The following is an 18,200-nucleotide window of genomic DNA, read 5'->3' on the forward strand; positions in this document are numbered from 1 at the left end:
TGAAAGGGGGTGGAGGCTGTACCTATGGAAACCTATTCCCCTGTCCCCCTTCATCCTGTGTGGTGATATATTGTCACCCTGATAAAATTTGCCTAAAGATCAGAGGACAGAGCCAGCCACTAGATTGAACATAGATGCCAGGCAGTGGTGGCACACACCTTTAATCCTAATCCAGAGATCTGTCTGGATCTCTGTGAGTTCAGAGCTACCCTGCACTACATGAGATTGATTCAGTCTAGGAGAGAAACAGAGCCAGACAGTGGTGGCACACACCTTTAATCCCAGTAGTTGGGAATCACATGCCTTTAATCCCAGCACTAAAAAGGAAGTGATATGGCTGGGCGGAGAAAGGTATATAAGAAGTGAGGAGACAGGACTAAGGGTTTTCAGGCCAGGGAGTCCTAGAGGTAAGACATGGCAGTGGCTTGTTCCTTTGTCTCTCTGATCGTCGGGCAAATTTTATTAGGGTACACAGGATATCACCTTTCCCCTTTTTGGTCTAAAATAATAAAAGGTTACAACTAATATAAGAAAAACTATATACAGTAAGTACAATAAGTATATACAGTCAAGAATTAAAGTCCAGTCCATTAACATCTGACAGATTCAGAGAAAATACTCCATTATTTATCCTATTTTGGTGAGTCCAAAATGTACCTAATTCACTTTCTATTGTAACTTGTATTACCAACCTAAAACTGTCTTTTGATGTCTTTCAAACTTATATACTTTACACCTCTTTAGTGAGTTTCTTTTCTGAATTTGTTAACAAGGAAAACTATAACTATAACTATCTAATCTTCAACTCCCTCAGAGACTCAAGAAGTAAATAATATTACCTAAGTAAACAGGAAGTGCAGGCAAGCGACTTCCAAAAAATGTGAGAAATGACAGAAACATCTGGCTGCCTGGCCAGTCACACTAGGTTCCTCTGCAGTGTTGGGGCATCCATCTTCATCCTACAGGCCTAGCATATCTGACAAACTTTTCTGTGAAGCAGGATTTTCCGAAGGGCCTTCCTACTTTGTCTTGGCAAGGTTCGACAGTCCTTTCTTTTGTGTCCTGCTTGTCCATTTGTACAGCATACTGTCAGCAGTCGAGGCAAGGACATTTTCTTGCTCAGTGGCTAACTTTTGCCACAAAGAAAGTAAACTCCATGTGGAGTTTCTTCTATGCCCATCATCTTCTCTGAAGTAGATTGGTGCTGCCAGGAGCAGACTGCCTCATAGTCTTTAAAAAAAATCTATGTTATTAAAACATCTTAAATTCCATAACATCAAACATCTGCACAGGAGTCCGGTCAGCACATCCACAGCCTGGAGCATTTGGCAGTTCCTGTATGGTTACTGGATAGATGAAGGTTGGCTGTTTGAAAGCCTTAGGCTGATCCTCTGTAACCTTATAATGCAATGCTGAGACAGGTTCTCCTTTAAATTCTTCTGTCTGGGTCTGAATATCTCTGATCTGTTTTAACAGGTTTTTTATCTTGGTACGCATATTATCCATCTTTTTCAATGGTAAAACAGAAATGATCAAACAATATTTATAATTGACATTACATGAATCCCATCAACATTAATTATCCTCTCATTTAATTGTTCCATTTTTAGACCATCAATCATATTACCAAATAGAGACCAAACTCCCTGCATTGTAAAAAATGTTTCTGAATTTGTTAACAAAAAAAACTTTCTTTTAACTAGTTCCTCCCTTTAAGAAATCCTAATTGACTCTCCAAGTCTGCTGACAGTGACAGTTCAGATGATGGTGTGGCAGCAGCCCGAGGAGAGGGCCCAGAGAAAGCCAGAACCCACCGGGAAAGGAAGGAAGTGAAGATCCAGCTGTCTGCACAGGGGAGTGTGCAGAAGCGGCTAGCTCCTGCGGTTCTTGGAGCCTAAAACTGTGGAGTTTGCTGCAGAGAGGCTGCAACAAAAACCTAGCTGGCAGGGTGGGGACTCTGGCCACGTGTAGCTCTGGCCTGAGCCGATAAATTCGTGAATTTGATCCCCAAAAGTTGGATGCCAGATATAACTCGAATTCTAATAGATCTTTTAATATAAATCCTGGAGCCTGATATTGGGGTAAATGCTGAAAGATCAGAGAGACAAGGAACAAGCCACTGCCACGTCTTACCTCTAGGACTCCTCAGCCTGAAAGCCTCTATCTAGTTCCTGCCTCCTCATGCCTTACGTAACTTTCTCTGCTCAGCCATCACTTGCTGGCATGAAAGGCATATGTGCTTTCCAAGCAAAGGCATGAGAGCTCAAGTACTGGGATTAAAGGTGTGTGCCACCACTGCCTGCCTCTGTTTATCTCCTAAACTGAGTCAATCTCATGTAGTTCAGGGTGGCTTTGAACTCACAGAGATCCAGACAGATCTCTGCCTCCCGAGTGCTGGGATTAAAGGTGTGTGCCACCACTGCCTGGCTTCTATGTTTAATTGTTCTGTCCTCTGATCTTCAGGCAAATTTTATTAGGGTAACTATATCATCACAATCCTGTGCATGTTTAAAGTGCACCCTGCTCTGGCTACACCATGGCAATGCCAGCAAGAGAGCCACCTGGGACCATGGGGAGCAATCGGCCTGTAGCTGATGCCAGGTGTGTACATGTGCAGTGGTGTAGCTGTGCACAACACACGCAGTGGGCAGTCTAAGGCTAGCAGGAAGATGGGCATAGCAGCCCACAGAAGCCTTGACAAACCAGGTGGAGCAGGCAGAGCAGGTGAAGTACTCAGTCTAGGTCTCAGTCCCTTGCTCACTGCCTGTAGCCTAGCCCCCTGATCCCTAACCCGTTTTTACGGCCGGCACTCAGAAACCCCAAGCGAATTTGTCACATAGAGTATGTGTGTGACTCTGGTAACGTTGTGGATCTGTTTTCGCTCCTGTTCTCATCATGAGTCTGTATTGCTTCAGACAGGCAGCTGGGTACCCCATTGAAGCTGGTCAAATGCCAAATCTAGAAAATACTCTGTAGCCAGCCAGATTGCTCTGTGGTAGCTGGGTGTAGCTGTGGGCCACCTTTCTGACTGCAACCCCTTCCTATGTTCCTTCACCCACCCAGCATGGGTTCCTGTTTCAGTTGTGATAGAAAGTGACTGCCCTCTGCCCGTGCCTTGCCATGTCTTGCAGGGCCTCAGCATTCCCACAGGAACCCTCCCTCTGCAGTAGATTCCCCGACACTCAAGGCAGGGAGACTCATGAGAAAGCCATAAGACAACTAGTAGTCTATCCACATGGCCCCACCAGGCTTCCCACCTAAGCCCTGACGACCATAGAAGATCATACAACAGAGGAAGAGGTGATACCTTGGGAAAGCTGCTCAGAGTAGTGGACCAGGAAGCTGTACAGAAGTTGCTGGAATGTGTCCCAGGAGTATAAGCTATAGGACAAAAAGGACACTCAGAACCTAGCCTCTCCACTCAGTCAGAATCTGGAACCTTAATAAGGCCACATGTCTTGTTGAGTTGGATACCTAGTACAAAGCTGTGGCTTTGCTATTCGGCCCATTTGGCCCAGTTCCATCTTGAATAGACTACAGGAGGGCAGCTCAGTTGTGTAGTTAATTTGGGCTTGAGAAAAAGACTGTCCTATAGGCCTTAAACCCAGACTATCCATCTTTAAAATTCTACAGTGAGGTTTCTATCACATGGGCCTCTTAATGTGTCCCTTTGTTTTTCCCTGAAATTTTTTCCCTTTTGTGTGGAACTGCACTCTGAACCCCTGGCCCCTCACCTTCCATCATCAGTGGTGTTCAGCCTCATTATCCTTGCTAATATGTCAACTGGGAATGATTAGGACAAGAAGCGAGGCGTGTTCTAAGCCTGAACTGTCTTTGGAGCAGCTATGTTCCTGGCATCACTTCTGCTTTGGAAGCTGATGAGGTCAAAGCTACAGGGCAGCCTGTGTTGTTTGAGGCAAGCAAGATCTCAGGCTAGCCCTCCTTGTCTTTACTTGTGGCTCATGGTGGCAGGGCCAGTGGTTTGTCCCCCAGGCACTGCAGATTCCATTTCTGTTACTTTGCGATTGCAGTGCACATTGACATGAGGAAGTCTGTTTCACCAGGTGCAGCACCCTCCCAGTGCTGTAGAAGGTTCCATGGACCTGTAGCTATGTATCATTCCTCCCTATCCCTATGAGAACAATCAGTACCCAAGAGGGAGCCAGTAACCCATCACTGAGATTTTTAAAGCCCGAGAGTGATGTATCTGGTCTCTGACAAAGGTGATATGGGCTGATGTGATTGGGAGGTTGTGTACATCCACCTACAGAGTGCTCAGGCAAGCTTCTGGAAAAGGCTTAAGGGGGCTGGGAGAGAGGACATGGATGGGAGATCTGGGACCTCTTGGCTCTACCCTAGAGCTTGGGTGTTCCTTGCTGGAGAAGCACAGATCTGAGCTAAGCTGGTTGGTAGAGCTAACACTGAGATTCCTTTGACAAGAATAAAGGTTAAAAGCTTTGGTATAATGGACTGCAGGCAAGACATTAACTATGTGGACAACAACTTCAGGACAAAAGGAATGCGCGGGTATGTCCTTGGCCTGGAGCCTAACAAGGGAGGGTAAGTTCCCAGTGCCTACCTTTGCTGCGTCTCTGAGCCGTCACCGTCAACTCGAATCACTTTACCTCACCCAGTTATAACTGGCCTCAAACCTGGCTCAGATTGAATGAACCAGAACCCTGCTTCTTGCATAGCAGACAGACACTCTCCCCACCATGCAAACACACACACACACACACACACACACACACACACACACACACACACTCCCCAGTACCCACACCCTCGAGGTGATTTCATTTCAGAACAGTCATCTTTTGGTTCTCCAGGCTCATGGCTTCCCTGAAACCTTCCAATCAGTGAGAATTCCCTGAGACCTTAGTTCCCTAAGTCAGTGTGGTCTTAATGGCATGTACTTGTCAGCACAGTTCTGAGGAGCAAACAACGAAACAAATTGTTATAAATCCATAAGTCTCCCACAACAGATTAAAACAGATTAATTTGCAGAATTTCTTTTGTGATGTCACCTGAAGGGTTTCTCTCTGTAGCCCCGGCTGTCCTGGCTCTCACTCTGTAGACAAAGCTGGTCTTGAACTCACAGAGTTCTACCTGCCTCTGCCTCCCAAGTGGTGGGACTAAAGGTGTGCACCACCACTGCCTAACTGCCAAACTTGTCTTTAAGACTGCCTTTACTACCCAATGTAGTAAGGGGGTATTTTCATTTCCTGTTTAATAGCCCCAGGCCTCGGGCTACTTACCTCACTCTCAGTGGCCAGGCAGTCCTGCCGAGCACAAAGGGGCAGGCATCAGGGCCCTGACCACGTGGAGCCTGTTCCTAGGGGCAGGACCACAGTGAAACTTGAAGGGTGCTTCCACACCGCACACAGGCATCATACACGTCCATTGCTATCAGATGAATGTTTTCTTTCAAAGAAAGCATTCCCATGACCCCTCTCATTTAAAAATGAAACAAGCGAACGTGACCCAGAGGAATGCGCCTCTTGTCTCTGATGAGTGGCCAGTCCTAGGCAGTATGTAGCCACATCCCTGCCCTGCAGCTGATCACACGAGTTGTTTAATTTCTGAGCCTTGGGAAGCAAGGACTGCTTTCTGCCTACTCACTTCTCCTACTTGGAGAAGTGAAGCAGCTCACTGGTGAACGGGCACGTCTCCTCCCAAAAACAAGAGGGCCAAGAGGCCGCCAGGGGGCAGCGGAGGCCCACCCGAGGCCCTGACTGCGCTTGCGCGGAGCCTGCGGCGCCCCAGGACGGGAAGTAGGCGTGGCCGGCCCAGAGCAGCTTGTGGGGAGCACTGCGGCAGCCTGGCAGGTGAGGCCCGTGGGGTGCTAGGGATGAAGGACGAGGGTGGAAGACTCCGGCTAGGGTGGCGGTCAGGTGGGGGCATGAGGTGCATGAGGGTGAAAAGAGACGGAGGAGGAAATGGAGAGGCGAGAAAGCACTAAGGCCAAGACGGGTTTCGGGGGCCCGAACTCAAGGGACGTGGGGTTACCAGTGAGCAAAAGAGCGGGGCAAGCAACCGGGACCCTGCGGGACTGAGGCAAAGCATGGGAGCTAAGGACACAGAACTGGGAATCTATCGACCCCATGGGGTGTGACTGAACCGAGGTCCTGGAGGGGGCTGAGCTGTGAGGCAAACGGGAGTACCACGGGGTGACAGTCCCCGGTTTTCAAGGATCTCCCATTCCCACCCCCAAGCATGTGAGCCAGGCCCGCGGCCCTGCCCTCAGCCCTACTAGTAAGGCCCCCACATTGTCAACCTGAATGTCTGGCGCCCTGGCGCCCCTGCGTGTGTTTAAAGCTGGTGTTTTAGTTAACGCCTGACTTGGAGACTCGGTCTGAAGCTGTTTGACTAGATTGTCGTTGAGCCTCAGTCATGAGAGCCTGGGGCTCCACCGTTACAGCTGTGTGGTCTCAGGCCAGCCCCTAAGCTGTCTGTGTAATGAGGAGGAAAGGCACCAGGCTGTAGGAATTTCTGCACAGAGACTAACATCTAGGGAGGCCCAGCGGAAGGCGGTGGTCTACCCCACCAAGGCCTTCTACTTCCAGGCCCCTTGAGTAACAGATGTCTTCACAGTATACTCTGGGACAAGTTCTGTGAACGGTTCTCACCAGAGGAACTGAGCCCATCTCTACCTCATGGTCTGTATGCTCATATCCCTCCCATTGTCTGATTTCACTTTTTCTCCACAACAAACTGGGGTGGAAATGGCCAAGTCACTGAGCACCAGAGTCCTCAACTGAGTCCTGCAGTGGTCCATGTCTCGTTTATGACCTTAGAATAGTATTTTCCCCAGCACTGTTTTTTGGTTTTGTTTTTGTTTTGTTTTTGTTTTTTCAGCTGCAGCGTGGCCTGATGGCACTCATAGGTTCTGAGAGGTAAACAGAACAAATGTTTTAAAAACCATAAACCTCCCACAACAGATTAATTTTCAGAATTCCTTTGTGATGTCATCTGAAGCCAGCCTTGTCTTTAAGACTGTCTTTGCTATCCAGTGTGCTAAGGGAGCATTTTCATTTCCTGCTTCATAGCTCCAGGCCTCAGGCTACTTATCTCACTTCTTAGTGGCCATTCAGTTTTGCTGAGCACAAAGGGCCAGGGACCCTGACCTCATGGAGCTTGGGATCCATTGAAAGAATACCAAGCCTTTAAAAAGAAAACTGGCTGCATAATAATATGGCTGTGCTTGTCGCCACAGAATGGCCATTAAAGATGGTTCAAGTGGGGAATGGACATGGCTGGGTAGAGAGCGTCCGAAGCTTGCACCGGCCCTGGGCTGAGTCTCTAGCACCAATAGAGAAAAAAATACTAAGTGTTTTTTTGTGTTGTTTTGTTTTGTTGGTTTTTTTCAAACTGGGTCTCATGTAGCCCAGGCTGGCCTCCAAGTCATAAGGTAGCTAAGAACGACCTTGAACTTGTGCTCTTCCTGCTCCATCCCCCAAGTACTGGAATTGCAGGTGTTCACCAGGACCTCTTGTCTTCAAGGCTAGTATCTACCAACTGAGCTACACTTCCAAACAGCACCCCACCACCCCTCCGCCCTTTGGTTGGTTGGTTGGTTGGTTGGTTGGTTCTTTTTTTTGGGGGGTGGGGGTGTTGGTTTGGTTTTTCTAGACAGGGTTTCTCTGTGTGGCCTTGGCTGTCCTGGAATTCACTCTGTAGACCAGGCTGGCCCTGAACTCACATAGATCCACCTGCCTCTGCCTCCCGAGTGCTGGGATTAAAGGCATGCGACACCACCACATGGCTGGATTTTCTTTTTTGAGGCAAGGTTTCACTTAGTAGTCCAGGCTGGCACCAAACTGGTGGCAGTTCTGCTGCTTCAGTTTCCCGAGTGCTGGGATTCTAGGCGTGAACCACCATAAAGTGATGATTTATTTAATGTGTATTTATCACACTTTTTATAATCATTTTTAAATATAAATAAAATCTCTTCCATGTGTGAAGTAAAAGGTTAGTTAAGATCTAGAAGGATTTACACCAACTTATTCTTAGCAGTCAGTTACAAATAGAGAAATGAGTCCTGATATATCCTAGGGATATAACACACCTATGATCCCAATACTGGAGAGGTTGAGTCAGGGAGGTCACAAATTCAGGATCTTAGGAGCAGCTGCCAGCTCATATGTATAAGAGAAGCACCAGTCCCAGAACCAGGAGGAACCAGCCAAGTGTCACATTTGGCCAAACCAGTCAAGGCCGTGCAGCCATGGGTCTCTGGAACTTGGTTTCCCCCCTGACCCTCCCTACAGGCCCTCCCTTGGTGGCGTACACACATTCATGCACATGTCCCTCTCATCCTGAGCCCTCTGCTGCTGTGAGACCATTGAAGTCAAACAGCCCCACCCCAGGCCCAGCACTTGTGTTCTGCCCCACCCCGTTCTCCCCTGACTCCTTTGCCCAGCTGCCGACTACCAGCCAGCAACTGCTCTCCCCTCCAGTACCCCAGTGGTGCCATGCCCCTCGCCAGTCCTTCCTGCTGCTGTCTGAACCTTTCTCTTTGGGTCTGGGGCTTCCAGAGCTTGGTTGTTTCATATAACTTGGAAAGACATGCATCAGATTTAGGATTTTGTCAGAAAGAGGTCAAGCAAGGAAGGGTATTGCTCTTACTCTTTGCCTCAGCTTGACTCCAGGGAAGGAAAACTGTGGCCTAGTTCTTCACCGTGGCCTAAGCCACACAATGCAGAAATGGCCACAGCAGGCAGAATTTCTCTGGGTATACTGCCTTTCTAGTGCAAGTGGACAGTCAGGACGGGCCCTGAGAGTAAGCCAGCAGATGCAGGCAGAGCTTTGCACAAGAGCATGCGCATGGTGCCACGCTGTGTGCCTTGTCACCCAAGCCCCACTCAGCATACACGGTGCAGATCGCCTTGGGGCCTATGACAAACAGGTCCCGAGCCTGGAGCAGACAGCACAGGGCAATGAGAGCAGGTGTGTAGCCAGGTACGTTAAAGACTTGGGTCCAGAGTGCTGCAGTGCAAAGAGGGTGAGCCCAGATGCCGAGGAAAGCAGGTACACTGTGGGGAAGGGCTCCAGATGCAGGAACAGTCCGGGGGCAAAGGTCAGAAAGAGGCCTTCTGAAACATCTAGCAGCTGTAGTGTGTGGCAGGTAGGGTGATGCTGTGTTCAGGGTGTTGCTAGTTGGGGCTTTCTGTGTACTCTCGGATGTGAGCATGCTGTCCTTTCACTTTGATCCTAGTCGTAGTTTTGTGTTAGCCCATTTCACACTGCTGGAGAATGTTGTTATCTTTAGGTCCTGTAGAATTGCATGGTATAATCCAAATGCTTGTCACTTGCTTGAGAACAGCTTTGCAGTATTCACACTTCCGTCCCTGCATACTGAGCCTAGAGCAGTTGGTGGGTGGGGTGCTGTATGACATTTGGCCTGGTCCTCTGAGAAATTGATGCCATCTCTTTGTCTCCATGCTCCGCCTGTGTACAAACTCCCTACTGCCTCTGCTGTCCCTCTCCAACCCCAGCGCAGGGCCCACTTGATTCTTCTCCGTCTTACCTTTGGTTGTCCTGTATCTGTCTCATTCCTGTCCTAATCCTGCCTTCTTCGCTCTATTTACACTCTGTCTTTTTACCTGCTTGCACTTTGTAACCCAGGCTACATTTTATTAACTTGTTAATAAATGTGAGTGTAGACAGTGAATTTTAACTCTAGTAATTTATATATGACCTTCAACAAAAAGTACTGTATGTTTTTACAAAACTACTTTTAATACTTTGGGGTATGCCCCATAGGAATAAAAACACTGGGAAAGGGTAACCCCTCACCTCTAAGAGGGAGCGAGGCTACCTGAAGGAAAGGAAACACAGAAAGGACCCACTTCCCAGTCAAGACCAAGGGAATGTGCTGGAACCTGTGAGCACTACAGGAGGAAAGGGAGCATGGTAGGACTGGCTCCACACACACAGGACAGGAAAGGTGAACCGAGCCTCGTGGGGGCCTCCTGGTCATTTGCCTCTTTCTGCTTCTGCTGCATGATCTCCAAGTCCCTCTGCTCGCGAGTGGCCACAGAAAGCCTGTCATCTCTCATTCCCTTAAACTGAACTGTTCTACTTAGTCATACTCTGCTGGTGGATGAGCTCAAGCTGGCTGCTGTAGACCAGGGGCAGCATCCTGCCTCTTCCAGTGTTGGAGGCTGTTTGGTTTTTGACACAGGGTCTCTGTAGCCTGGCCTCCCTTGGACATTGCTGTGTAGACAGAATGACCTCAAACTTGTGGCAACTCTTTTGCCTCTGCCTCCTGAATGCTGGGCTTGCAGGCATGTGCCACCACCAGCGTGTAGCTTCTTTGTGTATCTTTTTAAAAACAGATTCGCTCTTGATTCCAGCCTCTGAAAAAAGTAAGAGGTGTTGTGTTTTGTTTTTTTTATCACTTGTACTTTTCTTGTTGCAAAAGAATACTTTATAAAGGGACTTAAGGAATGAGGGGTTTTCAAGGAATACAGTCCATGATGGCAACATAATCTTGAAGAGGGAGCTGGTCACATTGTGTCCACAGTGAGGGAATAAGAGATGGATGCTGGGCTCCGCTAGTATGCTTCATTTATTTAGTATAGGACCCCAGCTGATAGAACGGTACCACCCACAATTATAGTTGACCTTCTCACTTAGGGAATCCCAAACAGACAGGACTTGTCTCTTCAGTAGTTCTAGATCCTGTTAAGGTGACAATATTAGCTTTCACATCACACCTTTGCTTTTGTACCCTAAATACTATTTTGATTAACATGATATTGGAACCCCTCCCACATCTACTTCTCCTTTTGTGTTTTGTTTAGTGTCCCAGTTGGCCTGTGACTCTGCATGGAGCCCAGGATGGTCTTGAACTTCTGATCCTCGTGGCCCTACCTCTCAAGTGCAGGGTCACAGGTGTGGTGCTGGGGATTGAACCCAGGGCCTTGTGCATGCCAGGCAAGCAGTCTACGCTGAGATGCATCTCCATCCCCTCTTTGTGTTTTCTAGTCTTTTTGTACTAGAAACTGTTGTAAGTGAGGACAGCCTTTGCTGTCCCTTTGAGTTCCCTTTAGCTCTTCAGACTTTCCTCATCCTGTTTCATACCTCAACCCTCCCTCCCAGCAAAGTGTGGAGACACCATCTGTGATCGTTCCAAGACTGATGGTTCTAGGAGTCTTGCCTGTCTTTCTACCTGGTCCATTTAGTGGTTAGAATCTGGAAGGCCTTCAAAGGGAGATGGACCGTGAAGCTGCTCTCTAGGTTCTGCCTAGAACTTGGGGTGCTCAGAGTCTTACATCCACTTTATCACCGTAAAGATTGCCATTTGTTTCCTCCGATGGCAACACATTGAGTTGTTTCCTAATGAAAGTTCCTAAGCCAGAATATTAAGTAGAGCCCCCAAAGGTGCCACATCCTTGGGGGGCTAGAGTGAGTAGACAGTCACACTAAGCCTGGGGTGTACCTGACAAAAAGCAGTGACTGCAGAGAGGGGCCTGTGTGAGCAGATGCTGGCAGGGAGGTTATCTGCCGGGGTGTGATGGGAAGTAGGGCTTTGCTCCAGCACCAAGGGGAGCCAGGGGAGGGAGGGACCAACACGCATCACAGGGATCCTGAAAGAAAGGCAGAGGGGGTTGATGTGTGGCTCCGTAGTAGTGGGCTTGCCTTGCGTACACGAGCCCTTGGGCTCAGTTCCTAGCACCACAAAGGAACAAAAAGCAAGACATAAGCAAGAGACACTCAAGTATCATTTGAGGCCGGATGATCGTAAACGAAGATAGGAGTCTGTTTGTGTCATCGGCTATCTAAAGGGGTGACAGTGCCCTGCAAGACTTGGACACTGAGTACAGAAGGACTGGTTGGCCATGCCGGAGGTGGCTCTGAGCCACATGAGAGCTAAAATCCTACCCCAGGGAAGAGGGCAGGGTACAGCTATGGACTTGAAGAGTCTTGAGCATTTTGTGTACCTCAAGTGTGAAAGGGCTGGTGTGGGCAGTGACAGCTTGAGGCTCCTTATCCTGAGACCCTGGGCAGGGGACCACCACCTCCAGATCCTGGTAAAATGGGGATTTAGCCTGGCTTTGCAGAGCTTGGGGTCACACCCAGGGCCTGGCAGCTACAGAGCCCTCAGTATCCTTAAGGATGTGGGAAGGGGCTGGAACCCATGTGCCCAGCTGGGGTGTTCAAAGCCCTTGACTCACATTTCCTGCTAGAGAGCAGTGAACAGACCTGACCATGTCCCAGAGGCCCCTCGTCTCTGGCAGGCAGCCCCAGAGGTACCTGGGGAGGAGCCCGTCTTGCTCCTAATTTGCTCTAGCTCCCAAGTAACTCTGCACTGACAGCCCCTGTGTGTGGTGCTTCTGTTTCCCACTGTCTCTACAGCCTGGCAAATGTCCCTTTCTACCAGCTGGTCAATTATGGACATCCTGGCATCACGTCTTCCCTGGGCTCTGCTGGCTACTGGCATCCTGAGATCCAGTTAAACCCTTTACCTATTTTGATGACCCAGTCCTGGTGTCCCTCTCCTGCTTGCCTCTGACCATACCTGCCACTCTGCAGGCAACGTGCATTTCCTCTGTCACTTCTTTGAGATGGCTTCATGGCCTGCTTCTGATACCGTCTTCTAAGGCTAGTCTCTGGGCATGCATGCTTCTCTGCTTGAACCCATGTCAGGATACTAAACGGGATTTCCACTCTATTAGCTGTGTTCCCTGAACCATGAGGCCCAGGGCTTGTTGAAGTACCTGCCTCACCTTGCTTGCTGGTGAAAGAGACAAAGCAGGGTACTCCACATCATACAGAAACTGTCACCCTCTGATATTCTAACTCTGACATCTCTCCCCAGAGTGAAGACTGACTGGAGACCATCTCACCCCAACATAACTGCAAGTCCCCGGGATGCCCTGGGCATGGCCTCTGGAGCCCTACAGAACAGCAGCCAGATGGCCTGTGACAGTGAGATCCCAGGCTTCCTGGACACCCTCCTCCAAGACTTCCCAGCCCCACTGAGCCCAGAGAGCCCTTTGCCATGGAAGGTCCCAGGGACAGTACTGAGCCAGGAAGAGGTGGAGGCTGAGCTGGCTGAGCTGGCAATGGGCTTCCTGGGCAGCAGGTAGGCCTGGGCCGCCTCAGAAGGGAGAAGCCTGATGGAAAGGAGCAGGGTGCAGCATTGTCTGTCAGGTGCTGACCTTGACCTACCTAAGACTTACGAGAGTGGCATGGTCTCCCCTTATCTGTAGGGGTGCATTCCAGGAGAGCCTAAAAGTGCAGAGTGAGAGGCCTGGTTACTCGGGCCTTTTCCTCCTGCTTCTTGTGTCTCAGTTTTGCAGACAGGAGACTCCTTCAGCATAGATCTCAGCAGGCTCAGCATGTCTAGGGATTAGGTCAAGAGCATCCACTATCTTATTTAAAGATAAGTGGAAACCATTTTTTATGGTTCTCTTCACTGTCAGAATGCAGCATCACTGCTCCTGTGCTTTGCAGCTATTGCTAAGTAGAATAAGGGCCTTTTGAACACTGTGGTACTAAGACAGCTGCTAAATGACTGATGGATAGGTGCACTGGACAGACAAGGTTACTGTTCCCCGTAAGACAAGCACATGACTAAGTTGCTCAGAATAGTGCACCTATTTAAAGTTACCTATTTATTATTTCTACAGTTGTTGTTGTTTTTCTTTTACTGATTTTATTTTATGTGCATGAGTGTTTTGCCTGTATATATGGATGTGCACCACATGCCTGCCAACAGATGGTTGTGAGCACCTGTGTAGGTGCTGGGAACAGAACCCTTTACAAGAACAGCAAGTGCTCTTAACCACTGAGCCATCTCTCCAGACCAAACATTTTTCCATTTAATGTGTTCAACTCATTGTTAAAAGTATTGAAGTAACAGAAAGTGCAACTTTGAGATGAGGGTGTAGATGTCGTGGGGCTGCAGCACCGAAGTGTTACAGTCCAGGCAGTGAGAACAGAAGTTTGTCTTTGACAGGTCTAAGGACCAGAGATCCAAAATCTAACAAGGCTGTGCTGTCTTGGAGGCTGTGGGGAGATTGTTCTAGGACTCTCTGGTGGCCACAGCTTAGTGCTCCTTGGCTTTTAGACTCACCTCTCTGGTAAATTGCCTTTATTATCATCACATGGCGTTCTCCCTGTCTGTGTGACCTCACTTTTTTAAATTTCGTTTTGTGTGGGTATGTACAGCGTACATGTGGAGAGCAGAGGACAATCTTTGAAACAGTCTCTCACTGGCCTAGACCTTCACCATGCAGGCCAGGCTAGGTGGCCCTCAAATCTCTAGGGATGCCCCTGTCTCTGCTCCCATCTCACCATCACTGGGATTGCAGGTGTACACACGTCCACTCCGATTTTCACATGGCTTTTGGGGATCTAATCGCATGGCTTCATGCTTGCGAAGGAAGCACTTTGCCGACTGAACTAGCTCCCCGAGTTTTCTTTTTGGCCTCCTTCCTTGAAGGATACTAGTCATATTGGATAGTAGATTAGAGGTCGCCCTTCCACGAAATGACCCCGCTTTACTGTAACTGCATTTATACAAACTGTAATTCTAGATCAGGTCACATTCTGGATCATGTCTTTGTTGAGGGGTACACAATTGAACCAGTCTAAGTGCTCAAAGGTAAGTCCTGTTTCTGCCAATTTTTAAGGCAGAGGTAAGAGGGCTAGGAGACTGGCTTTATGGTCTGGGTAAGGCAGGGCCACATGACTCTCAAAGCCCTTATGATCCAAGAGGCAGCTAGCCCAGTCCCATCTCACAGATAAAAGATGTGCAGGCACCAAGAAGTGCCTGGTCCAGCCACTCTGCAGATGGGGAAGGAAGAGAAGAGGTTCTGTGAGTCTGCAGGACTGTCTCCTGGGCTGAACTCAGACCCCCTTTTTCAGAAGACCTGTGCTGGGCCTTGTGGACCTTCCCCTTCATTTATCCATTCTGGAATGACTTGTGCCATGAAAGACAGTAGAGGACAGATGCCATCTCTGATCTCTGCCCCCTCTGCTCAGATGGGTGCAGGTTATTGCAGAGGCAAGAGGACTTTCAGGCCATACAGCATCCATACAAACCTGGCCATTCATTCACCACGGGAACAAGCCCACAATTCTTACTCTTAGCATTACTCATGACTCTTCTGCAGATACCCCGAAGCTAGAGCAATGTTCAGCCTCAGCCCCTTGTCCCCTCAGTGTCCCCTGAGGATGCACTTTCCTTGCCCCCTTGGTGCCCATCAACTCCATCTCTACTCACCCAGGAGGAGTTGCTAGGACCCTAGCACAGTAGACAGTGCACAGGCAGTCTGCTTCAGAGCCGTGTCCACCCTGGACCCCACAGGCTCAGGAGCGCTGCTCTGTGATCACGTTATGTGAACATGGTGTTGCTGGTTAATTCGGAGAAAGTATCTTAGATACAGATGGTATAAATTGACTCATTCTCGGGGTGGGAAGGAACTGGCCGTTTCATGGTCAGAAGCCTTGAGTACAGGAAGTGAGAGCAGGACGGAGCAGCACAGCCACACTCGGGAGCTGCAGGGGTGAAGCACTTAGGAGAGAGCAGCGGCTGGATCGGCTGCATAGATGACAAAGGCCCTTGCTGCCTGCAGGGCTCAGGAGTCCAGAGAGGAAACCAAGCCCAGAAGGACTGGAATGGGAGGGAGAAAGCTGATGGGGAGATACCTGCTGGGATGGCAAGGACACATGGCCCTGACACCCAGGGACTTAGACGGGGCGTCTGAGCTGTGCACAGGTTCCCAGGTGTAGGTGGTGCCAAGGCAGGACTTTCCTGGGGAGACCTGGGTGGAAGGAGCTGGTGTTGCTTTACAGCAGTGAAATGGGAAGCGGGGAGTGCATAAGGCGATGATGGCTGCTAGCGACTGCAGAGTGCCCGCTCAGGGATGGGCTGAGAGGAGTTCTGTCTACCTGAAAGGGGGCGAGGCTGGAGTACAGAGCCCCAGATCAGGACTCGTTTGAGGTACACAAGTGGTCGATGATGGGCAAAAGATCGTAGTAGGAGCCGGGGAAGGGGGATGGGTGACACCGTGGAAACAGTGTCTTCCAGACACAGCAGGACATGATGCACATAGGAACTCCCAGAGACGGTGGCAGCGTGCACAGGGCCTGCACGGGCTCAGGCCAGATGGGGTCCCAGTGCTGAGAGGAGAAGTGGACATGGGCTCCCATCCCAGTTGACAACCACTTGCAAAGGAAAAATGAGTTTTTTCCAGTGGAATCTCACAGGGTTACAAAGCAGACGAGCAGCCATGCCCAGCTGTAGATAAGTCAGCACAATGGCGTTTTTGTAGATTTGTGTGTGTGTGTGTGTTTGGGCATTTTTTATCTTACTGGCCTTTTTCTTGTATATTATGGTTTCTGATTTTGTGGTTTTTAATGGTGTGTGTGTGTGTGTGTGTGTGTGTGTGTGTGTGTTTTCTTGTGCTTTTTCTTTGGGTGGTGGTGGTGTTATTATTTTGTTTATTAGATTTTTATTTGCCTGTTGGCTTTCTAAAGAGAGAGAAGACCATGGAGTTGGATGGATAGAGAGGAGATTGGGAAGGGAAAACCATGATCAAAATACTGTATTAAAGAAACTTTATTTTCTGATGAACTTAGAATGCATATATCAAGGGAAGCCACACAAGATCAGGAAGAAAAAAAAATGCATGTTTTCTCTCATATGTGGGATCTAGCCAATAATATATACATATATGTAAACAAATGTACATGTGGCTATAGTATAACATGAAAGAAAAAGAACAAGAAATGCTAATCATTGGGGGATAAGGAAGGGCTGAATATGGTCATGGTCACTAATTATGAAAGAAGATAAAGAGCGAATTGTCCTTCCAGTTCTAATTCTGTCATGGATTTTTGTTGTTGTTTGTTTTAGTAATGGGTAAGCACACAAAATATAGTTGATACTGAAAGTATAGTATTTAGTGTGTTGCTCCATAGCTTCCATTTTGAATGCCTATTTTAACTGTTCATTGAGTCAAGTTAGTTTTGATGTGGGATGTTTTTATTTGCATGCAAGTTTAACAGTAAAGTTTCTAAAAGTTTTCAAAGTAAAAAAAAAATTATTTTTAGTTAAAAAAAAGAAGAAGGATGGGGTGGCACAGAGCCCCAGGGACCTGCTGAGTGTGTATGCATCAATAAACAAACCATAAGTGTGCCATAAAAATTCGGTTCAGTGGGCTGGTTGTGGCATACACCTTTAATCCCAGCACTAAGGGAGGCAGAGACAGGCAGATCTCTGTGAGTTCGAGGCCAACCTGGTCTATAGAGCGAGTTCCAGGACAGCCAGAGCTGTTATACAGAGAAACCCTGTCTCACACACACAGTGTGTGATAAAAAATTAGTGTACAGCTATAGTCTCTCTTCCAGCCCTCCAAATGGGTTTGTTCTGTTCTTTTCTAACCTTCTCTCTTGTGTGTGGACGTGGGTGTGTGTCACCATCACCTGCGGTATGAGTCTCGTATGTAACCTGCATTGGTTATGTGCAGCGGTTCCCAGGCATTCACATTTACCCACGTGCACACACACAGTTACTTTGTGCCCTCTTGCCTTGCTCATGTCCCCACAGCCAATTTAGAGTTGTGGGTATAAAATATAGTGAACCATTGTCTCTTTCTTTGGATTTTAAATGGTGTTCCTCTGAGACCATCCAGAAGTCGTATCTCTGACCTCTGGGCTTTGCACACTCTTTTTCCTTTCTTCTCCGTTTATTGTGATTTCATTGTCACATCTCTGGGTCCCTGAGCAATATAAAACTTACACTGTGATTGTCTGGATGTGGTCCCCCCCCCCCCCCCCCCCCCCGTCATGTTGTAGCTCTTCGTAACCCTTGAGGTAGCCCTTTCCTAGGCACAGTATCCTCTAGCCTAGTTGAAGAGCTCCACTCCCAGGACCAGAATCAGGTGACAGGGCTGAGGGCCTCCAGAACATCCATGGGTGGGTCCCTGGAATGGGAAGGAAGTGCTGGTGGCCAGAGGCCAGGCATTGTCTGTGTCTCCATGGCTGGAAGCTGCCTCCCTGCCCCCAACAAATGCAGCAGGCTGTGAGCAGGAAGCTTCGGCATGACCTCACCAGCGCCAGATGAGCAGCGGGTACCTTCTCCCTGCCTCTACAGGAAAGCCCAGTGCCTGGCAGGAAATGCCTCAAACGGGACCTTGTTCTCATGTCTTGGCTTCCTCCCAGATGTGCTCTTCTTTATTTGG

The 18,200-nt window shown here is 48.7% G+C and overlaps 1 protein-coding gene across 1 annotated transcript in view; it reads left to right on the forward strand.

Annotated features, from left to right (window-relative positions):
* Window positions 1–5,698: 5,698 nt before the first annotated feature.
* Ppm1f (protein phosphatase, Mg2+/Mn2+ dependent 1F) overlaps window positions 5,699–18,200 on the forward strand; it is a 32,257-nt gene continuing 19,755 nt past the window's right edge. Inside the window, exons 1-2 of the mRNA XM_052739989.1 lie at window positions 5,699–5,828; window positions 12,827–13,093. Coding sequence (XP_052595949.1) covers window positions 12,891–13,093 — 203 coding nt within the window. The 5' untranslated portion in view covers window positions 5,699–5,828; window positions 12,827–12,890. The remainder of the gene's footprint in view (window positions 5,829–12,826; window positions 13,094–18,200) is intronic.

This window comes from Peromyscus californicus, unplaced genomic scaffold (assembly GCF_007827085.1).
Source record: "Peromyscus californicus insignis strain IS unplaced genomic scaffold, ASM782708v3 Scaffold_16__1_contigs__length_79575227, whole genome shotgun sequence".
NCBI lineage: Eukaryota > Metazoa > Chordata > Mammalia > Rodentia > Cricetidae > Peromyscus > Peromyscus californicus.